Source organism: Pseudorca crassidens, chromosome 7 (assembly GCF_039906515.1).
Source record: "Pseudorca crassidens isolate mPseCra1 chromosome 7, mPseCra1.hap1, whole genome shotgun sequence".
Classification (NCBI taxonomy): domain Eukaryota; kingdom Metazoa; phylum Chordata; class Mammalia; order Artiodactyla; family Delphinidae; genus Pseudorca; species Pseudorca crassidens.
The window spans coordinates 561,206-573,448 of NC_090302.1; the positions used below are offsets into that span (position 1 = coordinate 561,206).

The 12,243-nt window shown below is 52.0% G+C and overlaps 1 protein-coding gene across 9 annotated transcripts in view; it reads right to left on the reverse strand.

Moving 5' to 3' along the window:
- Window positions 1-12,243, reverse strand: part of EHMT1 (euchromatic histone lysine methyltransferase 1) — a 146,617-nt gene that overhangs the window by 59,498 nt on the left and 74,876 nt on the right. For 7 of the 9 annotated variants that reach the window (XM_067742482.1, XM_067742483.1, XM_067742488.1 and 4 more), the window contains 3 exons: window positions 6,034-6,214; window positions 2,572-2,729; window positions 2,208-2,396 (listed from right to left, as the gene is read on the reverse strand). In XM_067742482.1, coding sequence (XP_067598583.1) covers window positions 2,208-2,396; window positions 2,572-2,729; window positions 6,034-6,214 — 528 coding nt within the window. The remainder of the gene's footprint in view (window positions 1-2,207; window positions 2,397-2,571; window positions 2,730-6,033; window positions 6,215-12,243) is intronic. The other 2 variants (XM_067742485.1, XM_067742484.1) reach the window with 2 other exon arrangements.

A 12,243-nucleotide genomic window follows, 5' to 3' on the forward strand; every position in this document is an offset into this window, starting at 1 on the left:
AAGTCCCCACTGCAGGCGGCAGGGAGTACAGGTCTGTAAAAATCACCGTTCAAAATACCACCACAAGAATTAGGAGACTGCTTCCTTCCTACACGAAAGGGAAAAAATAATAAAAGATGGAAGAGAAAAAAAAAATAAATGATATCTTAAATCATTTTAAAATTTCCTTTAAATCTCTAATGTCAGCATTTTCTACCAATTTATTTTTGAAAAATTATACCTTAATAGCTGGGCCAACATTTAAAATTTTGCCCCAAAACCTGCTAAAAAATAGAACTGGCATAAATGGCTAATATGAATCTGAAATTTAAGCAACACTAAGAAAAAACATGGCCAAACTCCAGAAGCTGAAAGAAAATGCTTTACACACGTCAAAGGCTGTACCCACAGGGCTGATGCAAAGTGCAAAAAGCTAATCAACAAAATCATACACTTCAAACAAGTCACTGTTGCAACAAACTCACTGGAACGTCTCTGCCCATCCTTAGTTTCAGAATTACTCGTAAGGTGTAATGGTCCATCTTAAAGATGCTCCAAAGTTTTCTCAGACAAGTCTGAGGCATGGACAGTAAATCCACGGCTCCACACGTCTGCCTGGCTCTCAGCCACAGTTTCGCCTTCGTGTCTAACTCACCCCTCCCCCAATCAGAAGGGCCCCAACAGCAACAGCCACTCTGCTCAAGTCTGCGCCCGGCACCCCTGGGCCCCCTGAATCACTGAAACCGTACAAGCCCCGTGGTCCCTGTCATGTTGCGGCAAAGACAGAAATGAGGGTCTTTTCTTTTCTGACAAACAAGGAAAATAAAGGAGCCATGGGCAGGCTATGGAAACAACATAAACTGGCCTGAAAGAGTTAATCAATCCTAGCTTTTCTTTTTTTTTTTTTTTTTTCCCTTGGCTGCACTGGGTCTATCGTTGCTGCAGGCGGGCTTTCTCTAGATGTGGCGAGCGGGGGCTACTCTTTGTTGCAGTGCACGGGCTTCTCACTGCAGTGGCTCCTCTTGTTGTGGAGCACGGGCTCTAGGGCATGCGGGCTTCAGTAGCTGTGGTTCGTGGGCTTCAGTAGTTGTGGCTCGCGGGCTCTAGAGCACAGGCTCAGTAGTTGTGGCGCACGGGCTTAGTTGCTCCGCAGCACATGGGATCTTCCCGGACCAGGGCTCGAACCCATGTCCCCTACACTGGCAGGCGGATTCTTAAGCACTGCGCCACCAGGGAAATCCCAACCCTAGTTTTATTTTAACTGTTACTAATCTGTAGTGTCTGTAACTAGACTTATCCTTCACAAAGCTAACCTCTAACACTCTCTGACATTATGTGAATTACATCCTGCACTCCCCTGTAGGAAATCACCCCTTGTAGCGTTCTGCATTTTAGAAATGCAGCCGATAACCCAGCCGATAACAAACGGACCCAATTACCAGGCTGCCTGTCACCCGTTTTGAAATAATGCAAGAAGAAGAAAAATTCAAGACCTTCATTACTTTGATCCTTATCACCTATCCGCAGACTGCAAGCTCCACCTCTAAGACCTCTCCTGATTCCCCGGGGAGGGGGGGGCACAGTTCTTGAGGCACTAGCCTGCTGTGTTCCCTTTTTGCCTGGCAAAGAATAAAGCTATTATTTCGTTTCCTTCAAAACTCTGTCTCCACATTTCTGTTCGGCACCGGTGCACAGAGAGCCAAGACAAGGCATCACCACCCCCAGCCGGTGCCACGCCTTCAGGGCCACCAAACCGCCAACTCCGAGCTCGTCCTGGGTGGACACGGATGAAGCGTCCATAACAAGGACACGCCAGCACACGTACCACCCCACAGGCCTGTCAGCAGCCCTGGGCACTCACTCCACTGGGAGGACAGAGGCCTCACCTGCGGAAGGACCACACCTGTGCCGGGTGCCTGGGACACCGTGCCAAGGCCAAGGGCAAGCCGTACTGGCACTCGGTCAGCCACGGTTAGCAGTTTGGGTTATTAATGGTATTATTCCTGTCACTCCCAAGCCTAAAAATGCTCAGGCCGTTTACTTCCATGAACGCTGCACGGGAAGACAAACACTTCTCTGATGAAAATAAACTACCTAAAAATTCAAGAGAAATAAAATACAAGAATCCCAGCCAGAAGTAAACAGGGGGCTTTATTAAGGCCCAGAAGCGCCCAGCCGCCACCCCTACCCCCGCCAGGACCGAGGTCTGCGGTGTGCGTCCCGCCCACCTTCTGGCTGCGGTCAGGCTCCAGCGCACTGTCCTTGGAGGCCCTGCTGCCCTCGGCAGGGAACGCGGTGGCCGGCTGGGCGCCCTGGTCCTCATCCTCCTCCAGCTCCTCCGAGTCGTCCTCCTCAGAGTCCATGTCTAGGCTCTCCCCGTTCACGTGGAGGGAGCCGTCACCCAGGTCCTTCTCGCCCTGGAACACGCCAGAAGCCCACGTCAGGACCCCACCAACTCCTCGGGGCAAGGCCCACGGGGCGGGGCAGGGGAGGGGGTGGCGACTGTGCCGGAAGACGAGAGCTTGGGGCGGGCGGGGGCCACCCTGGAGCAGAGATGGAGGGCAGCCCCCGCAGCCTGGCCCGCACCCTTACCTTGGAGCCCACCGTGGAATGAGTTATGCTCTTAAACATCTCAATCACCGTCCTCTGTTTTAACACTTTGGTCTTTTTCTTAGGAACCAGGCTATAGGTTCCCATTCTTCGTTTTTTCTTCCGAGATACTGCAGCTGCTAAAACAAAAGGCAAGCAAGCTAAAAAAAAAAAAAAGTCAAAAGGGGATGAGAGAAGAAAAGAAATGCCATTCAAATGTTTTTAGAGGTAGGTGACAGTTCACAAACTCTCATCACCAAAATTATCAGCACTCAACAGTGTCTTAAGTTGCACAGAGAAAGCTGAAAACCCGTCACAGATACAGGATTTGTCCACAAGGAGACACCGAGCTGTACGGAGGGCAAACGTGAGCACCCCCTCCCGAGCAGGCAGCACAACACCAGGAGACCCTCAAGCTGGCAGGAACGGGCCCGGTGCACCTGGGACAGCCTCTGAGCAGGGCTCTCCGAGGGGCTGAGAAGGAAGGGCCTCCTCCAGACGCCCTCCTGCTCGTGTGTCCAGAGGGTCCACCGCTGACGTGCAGCCACTGAAGAGTGGACTTACACCACTATCACCTGGACCCTCCATCCTCGCTCAGCACTTCACGGACCACGGGGAAGGATACTGGAAACAAGGGCCCAGCGAGCTATCCCTGCACACAAGGGCCAGGGAGGGAGAGGCCTGGGAGCAAGGTCTCCTGACAAGCGCAGCAGTGGAGGGGGTACCGAGCAGGGGCTTGGGGACTCGTGGCCCCTGACGCCATTCTGGGCAAAGCAGCCCCAGGTTTACTGCTTTGACAGAATGAGGGTCTCTGTGATGTTTTATTTTTGTAAAAAGTTCCAGGGTATAAAAAAAAAAATCTGAAAACCACTGCTTTAAACACGGAGGAGCTCCACGAAAGGGCTGAAAGAAATACCTTACGTTTTATTTCTACGAAATGCAGAGAAGGGATACGGGGAGAAAGGATGCACGTCGGCCATGGGCGCCGGGGGTCAGAATGACAGCCCCTCGCAGGTGCGTGGCGAAGCCAGGACACTGAGGACAATCGCCACGTGGGCCACACGTGTTTACGTGGAAACGCCGACCGTCCACGCGCTGAACGGAGCACAGGTGAGCTGGCGGAGGTGCCCCCCCCAGGAGGAGGCGGGTGGGTTGTGAGCTCCGTGCAAACTTGCCATCTCGTCTCCGCTCGCGCCGCAGCACGACGGCAAGAGCAGGCCCTCCGGGGCGGGGCTGTCACCACAGTGACAAGAAGAGATGGCCCGAAAGCGTGCACTTCCTGTGACAGCGTAATGCACCGGCCAGGGGAAGTGGGGAGGAGGAAGGTTTGAAGAACGAGGCAGGCAGTTCCAGGTCTGCAGCGACGCCGTCACACAGGGCCACGTCCCCACGGGCCCCTGCTCCCCCCCCCCCCACCCCGGGGTGAGGACGCTGCAGGCACAGCAAGAGGGGCCTGCCACCTCCCTGGGGAGGGAGCCGGGCAGCTGCTGCAGGAGCGCCAGGCACCAGGCTGTTCACACTGTCCTGAGCCCGCAGGCCCCGTCTCCGCCTCCGGCCCTCAGGTAAGGAAACAGAGGCAGAGAAGGACCCATGTGGGAAACTGCTAAACACACTCAGCATTTCTGTTTAGAAAACTTGGATTGAACAGATAAGGAAATAATAAAGCTAAAATAGGAACAATCTTAATTTTTATTAAGATAAAAGATCCTTGTGGCTTGCAGGATCTTAGTTCCCTGACAAGGGACTGAACCCACACCCATGGAGTCCTAACCACTGGACTGCGAGGGAATTCCCCAATCTTAACTTTTTAACAGAAGTACCGACTCCTGACATTCCTCGCCAAGCCCTACACACATGGGTTTAATTCCACAGAGACATGCAACTCTGTCCAGCTTTAACTCTTTGAAACAAATAATACTGAGTTGAAATAGACCAAAAGTTGGAGGTGGTGGGGAGACAGACTGACCCTGTTTTCTAACCAACCACAGCGCTCCAACAAACAGAACAAGGACTCCCTGGAGACACAGCTAGTCCCAGGACTGGGGAAGGACAAGACGGGCTGGGTCCACCTGGTGTAGCCAGGAAGTCCTCACAAAGTGATGGGGTCACATCGGAGGACTCAGGAGCCAGCCTGAAGGGCAAACCTGGGGCAATTTGAACATGACGGTGACGGACTGGAGCCCAGAGACTCACAAAAGGATCCGTGAGTTGAGACAGAGGCAAGGCTGGAAAGGGGAGGCCCTTCATTCCAGCAGAAGCTCCACTAGGAAGTAAGGACAGGGCAATGGAATTGGAAGCCATCCTGGGACGATCAGTCTGGGAGTGGGTCCCTAGATGCTCAAGCTGCCAGGTGGGACCATGCAACCCTCTAAGTCCCGTCTCCAAAGACACAAAGGACAACAACCCAAGGGCCTGTAGACCCAGCCCTGCCGCAGCAGGACCAACACCCACACCCCACTCCCAGGGGACGCAGCAAGGACACACGCCCCTCGGGGACGGCAGTGACCCAAGCCTGACCCGGGAAGACAGCAGCGACCCCAGGGGGACGCTCCAGATGTCCAGACGCACACTAAGGGACTGCAGGAAGCCGGCCAGAAATGCCTCCTGGGACAACTGACTGGCAAAGGCGAGCGGGGCCTGAGGCCTGGACGACGTGTCACACGGGGGGCCCTTTCAGGCTCTGACACTACAGCGACTGCCCGAGAGGGCGCCACGCACAACAGGGACGCGCCCAGGGCCCCATGTCTGCAACTTCCACGCACGTTCAGAAGTAAACGTTACACGCTGGGCGGGAGAAGGATGCGCAACTGTGCACGGGGTGGAATGGAGGGAGGGGGACGGGGGAGGCCACAGGCATCCTCTGCAGAACCTCTGGTCTGAAATTACTGATAAGCAACAAGTGTCCTGAAAGTCCTAAGGAAGACAGGCCCCAACCAGCACATGACCACCCCAGGGCAGCCCCTCGGGGGGCCGCCTCCCCCTCGTCTGTGAGTCCTCAGCGATGTGAGCCGGGCCTGGCAGAGAGGCCTGTCTGCACTGGAGGGGTCTGCAGAGGAAGCAGGCTCTACGGGCACGCCTGCCACGGCAGCCTCCCTGGGGGCCGCTCACCAGCGCCCCCCTCCTGCGAAAGGCCCCACAAGGCACCCGATGCTCCTCCACGCCCCCAGGTGAGCGTGAGGAGAGGTGGCTCGGGGTGGGAGGGGGCCGCCCCACGGCCACCCGCACCTGAACCACGGCGCCCCTGCAGTACTGAATCCATGAGCTGGGAGACTCCTCAAATCCAGAGCCCTCCACCCAATCAGACCAAGGCCGCAGACTGTCAGAATGAAAACGATCTTCACCTGGAAGCTGAAAACAAGCGGAGGACGCGACACAGCACCGGGTGAGGGTGGAGCGGGGCCCACGTCCTCTGTGGTGCAGGCTCGGGACACGCCCGAGAGAGAGGCGGCGGCAGGTTCCCTTTACCTGTCTGTGCCTTCGTGGTGGCCACGTAGCACTGGTTTTGAGGTAGCGACTGGTGAAGGGGCGGGAAGGGGGGTAAAAGCTGCTGTCGTCCAAAATCCGAGGCATTTCTGCTCAACTCCTCTTTCGGCTCCTCAGGGTCACGGGCGTCCCGGCCTTCCCTGGGGTCCTTACTGGCCGCGTGCTTCAAAACAAAGACAACGCGACAATGACGCACAGGCAGGCAGCGATGAAACAGCGTGCCTCTCCCACCAAACCACTCCCCCGAGAGATGTGCGCTGAGGAGAGAGGGGAGAGCGCAGAAACCCGCTGCCACCAGAGCGCCTGTGACAGGCGCGGGTCGGCGTCACAGGCCAAGAACAGAGTCTGCGTTTCTGCAGGGAAGTAGCAGCGGCTGTGACACATGCGGCACCCAGAACCGGGACCGTCTCCCACCTGGGCCTTTACAGAAAGCCAGCCAGCCTGTGATTTAGGTAATAAACTATGACTACGTTTGCAAATACCCAGATGGGGCACATTCCAGGTGATCACGGCTACACAGTGCACATCCCCCAAGTGGTTTTCACGCCACGACAGATCATCATGTTACACCTTAAAGACGCTTTTGCTCAGTTTTACCCATTTCCTCAGTGTCTCGGCCTTAGCCTTCTGAGACCACAACAGCCTGTGATGTGGACGTCAACCCCCTGGCACCGACCAACAGCCCTGCCTTTGCTCCGGACACCACTCAGCACCCCACCACCACTTGCTTCCCCAGAGTCACCTACAGCCTTGAGACAGTCTGATCTCAAACCCGATTCCACTGAACCACATTTCGTTGTGCACAAAGCAGGTGTGATCCTTCAATGTATGGGGCAGGGAAACTGGACAGTCACCTGCAAAAAGATGGAGGTGGACCTTCACCTTATACCACTGACAGAGATTAACTCTGAACAGATCAAAGACCTAAAACTGTAAGACTCCTAGAAGAAAACGGGGGAAGCTTCATGACATTGGATTTGGCAATGAATCCTTGGATATTACAACAAAAGCACAGGCAACAAAAGAAAAAAGATAAATTAGACTTTATTAAAATTAAAAATTTCTTATAGGGACTTCCCTGGTGGTGCAGTGGTTAAGAATCCACCTGCCAATGCAGGGGACACAGGTTCAAGCCCTGGTCCGGGAAGATCCCACATGCCGCAGAGCAACTAAGCCCATGCACCACAACTACTGAGCCTGCGTTCCAGAGCCTGCGAGCTACAACTACTGAAGCCCGCGCGCCTAGAGCCTGTGCCCCCCAACAAGAGAAGCCACCGCAGTGAGAAGCCCGCGCACAGCAACAAAGAGTAGCCCCAGCTCACTGCAACTAGAGAAAGCCCGTGCGCAACAACGAAGACTCAACGCAGCCAAAAATAAAAAAATAAAATAAAAAATTTCTTATAAATCAAAACCACAATGAGACATCACCTCACGCCTGTAAGAATGGCTATCATCAAAAAGACCACAAATAACAAACGTTGGAGAGGGTGTGGAGAAAATAGAACCCTAGTGCACTGCTGGTGGGAATGCAAACTAGTGCAGCCACTATGGAGGTTCCTCAAAAAGTTAAAAATAGAACTACTATATGATCCAGCAATTCCACTCCTGGGTATTTATCCAAAGAATACAAAAACAATAGTTCAAAAAGATAAATGCACCCCTGTGTTCACTGCAGCACTATTTATGATAGCCAAGATGTGGAAGCAACCTAAATGCCCGTCAACAGACAAATGGATAAAGAAGATGTGGTGTATTTATACACACACACAATGGAATACTACTCAGCCATAAAAAAGAATGGAACCTTGCTGTTTGTGACAATACGGATGGATCCAGAGGCACTACACTAAATGAAATAAGTCAGAGAAAAAGACGAATACCATGATTTCACTTATATGTGGAATCTAAAAAGCAAAACAAATGAACAAACATAACAAAACAGAAACACTCATAAATACAGAGAATAAATAGCGGGTAGAGAGGTGGGGGAGGACAGACAAAACAGGTGAAGGGGATTAAAAAGTACAAACCAACAGTTATATAATAAGTAAGTCATGGGGATGTAACACACAGCATGGAGAATACAGTCAACAATACTGTAATAACTTTGAATGGTGACAGATGGTAACTAGACTATTCCTGGTGATTCTTTTGTAATATATAAAGATATTGAATCACTATGCTGTAAGCCTGAAACTAATATATTGTAAGTCAATTACACGTCCATTAAAATTTTTTTTAATTTCTATGCATCAAAGGACAAAATCAATAGAAAGAAATGGCAACCTATAGAATGGGAGACAATATTTGCAAATTATATATCCGATAAAGGAATCATGCATAGAATATATAAAGAACTCTACAGCTCAACAACAACAAAAAAACCCAATTTAAAAATGGGTAAAGCATCTGAATAGATATTTCTCCAAAGAAGACATACAAATGGCCAAAAAGCACATGAAAAGATGCTTAATTTAACATCACTGATCATCAGGAAAATGCAACTCAAAACCGCAATGAGACCACCTCACACTCCTGGGATGGCTACTATCAAACAAACAGAAAACAAGTGTTGGTGAAGGTACGGAGACACTGGGGCCTCGGTGCGCTGCTGGGGGGAAGGTAAAATGGCGCAGATGCTGTGGACAACAGCGTGGGGCTTCCTCAAGAAGTAGATGGAATTATCCTATGATCCTGCCAATTCCACTTCTGGGTGCACACTCTGAAGAATCAAAAGCAGGGACTCGAAGAGCTCTTTGTACAACTGTGTTCACAGCAGCATCGTTCACGACAGACAAGGGGTGCAGGCAACCCAAGTGCCCACTGATGGATGATGGATAAACTAAATGTACATGTGTGTATACGTACACGCATGCAATGGAATATTATCCGGCCTTAAAAAGGAAGGAAGTTTTGACAGAGGCTACATTGTCTCGAGGACATTGTGCTGAGTGAAACAGGCCAGGCACAAAAGGACAAATCCTCATATGAGGGACCAAGCGTAGTCAATCCGAGACAGAAAGTAGACGTCAGGGCCCAGGGCTGGGGGTGAGGAAGGGGAGTGAGTGTTTAATGGGGACAGAGCGTCAGTCTGTGGAGACGAGGAAGTGCTGGGGAGAACGGTGGCGACGGCCGCACGACCATGTGCATGTGCTTAATGCCCCTGGCTGGATACTCAAAATGGTCAGAATGGCAAATTCTGTGTTATGCGTATTTTAATACATGTCCACATCTCTGGGAGTCGACATCGGGGAGATGCCAACAGGCCTGCCAGGGGCGGCCCTGGACTCGGCTTCTCCCAGCGGGACCCACGCTCAGCCCTCTGGCTCCTCTGCCAGGCTCCCCGCCTGGGCCCGCACGCAGCTCCTCCTCACACAGCACAGGCCGAGGCCTCCTCCGTGGCCTCCACCGCTAACGTGCCCTGGCACAGACAGCCCTGGTAAAGGTAACCTGTTAGCTGGGTCAATTCTCCAGTCCTCCTCAAATATGTGGGCTTTGTCTCAAGGTCACTGCTTTGACACGATCGCTCCCTCACTCCTCCCACGAACGACCTCAGAGACCACGCAGCTACCACCTCCACCAGTGCTTGCAAGACAGACGTGACACAGGAGCTTAAAGGATAAATGGATGAAGGCAGAAGCTAAATCTGAGAAGGCAACAGCCACGTGAGGCTCGTTCTCACTCAGGCACAAAATCCATTCTTTGATTCAAGGTATTATTTTTGAAAATCTAAAAAACAAAATTAAAAACTGCTGAACTTGAGTGAAGACCCTAAACTCTGTTAGGGCCCCATCATCTGACAAAGCAAACCCACCGAGGCGGAGCGGCTGGCGCCTGACCTCCCGGCGGGGCACCGCAGAGCCCCAGCCAGTCCCCCACGTGGAGAGAGGACCCACGCCAACACCTACCTGCCACGCGCCCGGGTCACAGTGTGTGACCCAGACGCCCGAGGGCAACCGCGCCTGGCCCCCGCTGGCCTCCCCACCTCAGTGCTCACTCTGCTCAGCGGCTCTCCCTTCCTCACCCCAGCCACTGTTGGGCCTGGCCCAACTGGGGCGAGTCCTCACACCCACCTGGTGCCCCCACTTCCGGGTGCAGCAAACACCCACCTGCACCCCAGCTGCAGGAGGACCCGCCCCACCCGTACCGAGAGTACCCAGCCAGGCCCGCATCTTCTCTCCAGAACCCAGGGACTACTGGGGGGCTGTGTGGAAGGAGCCAGGGAGAGCGCAGGGACACAGCCACCCAAGGAGAAGCCAGAGGTCCCCGTGTGGCACCTCCAGGAATGAGCACAATTCAGTTAGGGAGACGGGTCTACACTGGCGTGCCAATGCGGGATAAAAGGGTCTCCTTCCAGAAGTTCTCACTTCCTTTGCGTGAACGGTGGCTGAGTCTAACCCTGTGTCGGCACCTTCTGATGGCACAGGCACTGGGTCCGAGAGGCAAACTGGCTCTGCCCTGCCTGGGGATGCGAGGCCACCAGGCTGTGAAAACCCCTGCATTTTTAAACTCTTAAAGTACAATGGATTTCTTGCCATAAGCATGTAACACTCTTTCTATCATGGGGATGACTGTTTTCAAAACGCAATTTTCAATAAAACATGCTTTCCTAAGAAAAGCAAACAAGACTAAACTGGGTCTGGGGAGAAGAGAAGCCAGAGGGCAGGAGAGGCCAGGTCTGGACCTGGGCCGGGAGCCAGGAGGGCACCCCATCTCCACGTCTCCAATCCCCTCTTCCGGCAGGGGTCCCAGGAGCAGATGAAGTTTCCAGGGTGTGGAGCGGATGGGCTTGGTCTTCAGGAAATCAGGTTCCAAAGCCTCAAAATCCTTCCCTTTTCTTTCACTACAAGTGACCAGCCCGAGAGTGCTCAGTAATTTCCAACAAAGTATGTGTTGCAATTGACTGCAAGCTGCTACTAATCACAATAACTCCAACCAGAACAAAGCTAACCCTCAGATAAACCTTATGGTCAGAGATATTTCGTGAAATTAAATTGCAGATTGCTTTTTTTTTTAAACCCCTAGAGGGATATAAAAAGATGTTTGAGAATAAAAATACATTAGAATAAAATTCTAAAGTGGGGATGGAATAAGAGTACGATTTCGAGGAGATAAATAAACAATGTTGTCTGACATGCATTTTAAACTCGATAATGCTGGGCCAAAACATGGTAGGTGAATAAATAAATAAACTTCACCCTAAGCCTCAAATCTAACACAAAAATTAATTCACAACAGGCCATATATTTAAAGTTCACATAAAACTAAAAAACTATGAAAATTAGAGAAAATCTTCAGGATCTAGGGCTGGGTGAAGAGTTCTTAGGCATGACAGCAAAAGCACAGCCTTAAAAGAAAAAAACTGTGTAAGCTGGACTACATCAAAATGAAGAACTTCTGCTTTAAGAAAAACCATGGGGTCTTCAGTAGCGAAAGGATGAAGACCAGCTACAGACCAAGTGAAAATATCTGCAAACCAACACTTGGCAATGGTCCATATCCCAAACTCTCAAAGCTCCCAAAATATTTAATTGTAAAGTGGGCAAAAGATATGAAAGACATTTCACCAAAAAGGACATACAGATGGCAAATAAGCACATGAAGAGTTGTTCAACGCCATCAGTCATTAGGGAGGTTCAAACTAAAACCATGACGAGGAATCACAGCTACGACAGAGAAGAGGCAACACCAAACACCCCTCTGGAGGACGCAGGGACATAGAATGTAGTAGCCTGTGCAGTGCAGCGTGGCGGTTACTTATAAAACTAAATATCCAATTACCACATAGCCTTGCAACTGAGCTCCTGGATATTTTACCCAGAGAAGCGAAAACTTTCATCCAAACAAAAATGTGTACGTCAATGTCCAGAGCAGCTTTAATGGAGCACCCCAAGGCTGAGAACCCCCAAATGTCCCTCGATGGGCGAGCGGTTACACACGCAATACTTGTCGACACGCAAAGGAGGGCCCTGCAGACATAGCCTGGGTGGGGGGTCAGGGGTGCGGAGTGAGGGAAGAAAGCCCCCGAACTCTGCCATCCCGCGTTTCAGAACACCTGAAACAACATGCCTCCAGAGATGGGGGACGGGGTCAGGGACGGCCGGGGTGACCACAGAGGGAGGCTCGCAGTGCTGGGTGGGCACGTAAACCCACACTGTGGTACCCTGGGAGAAACCGGCTGGAGGGGACATG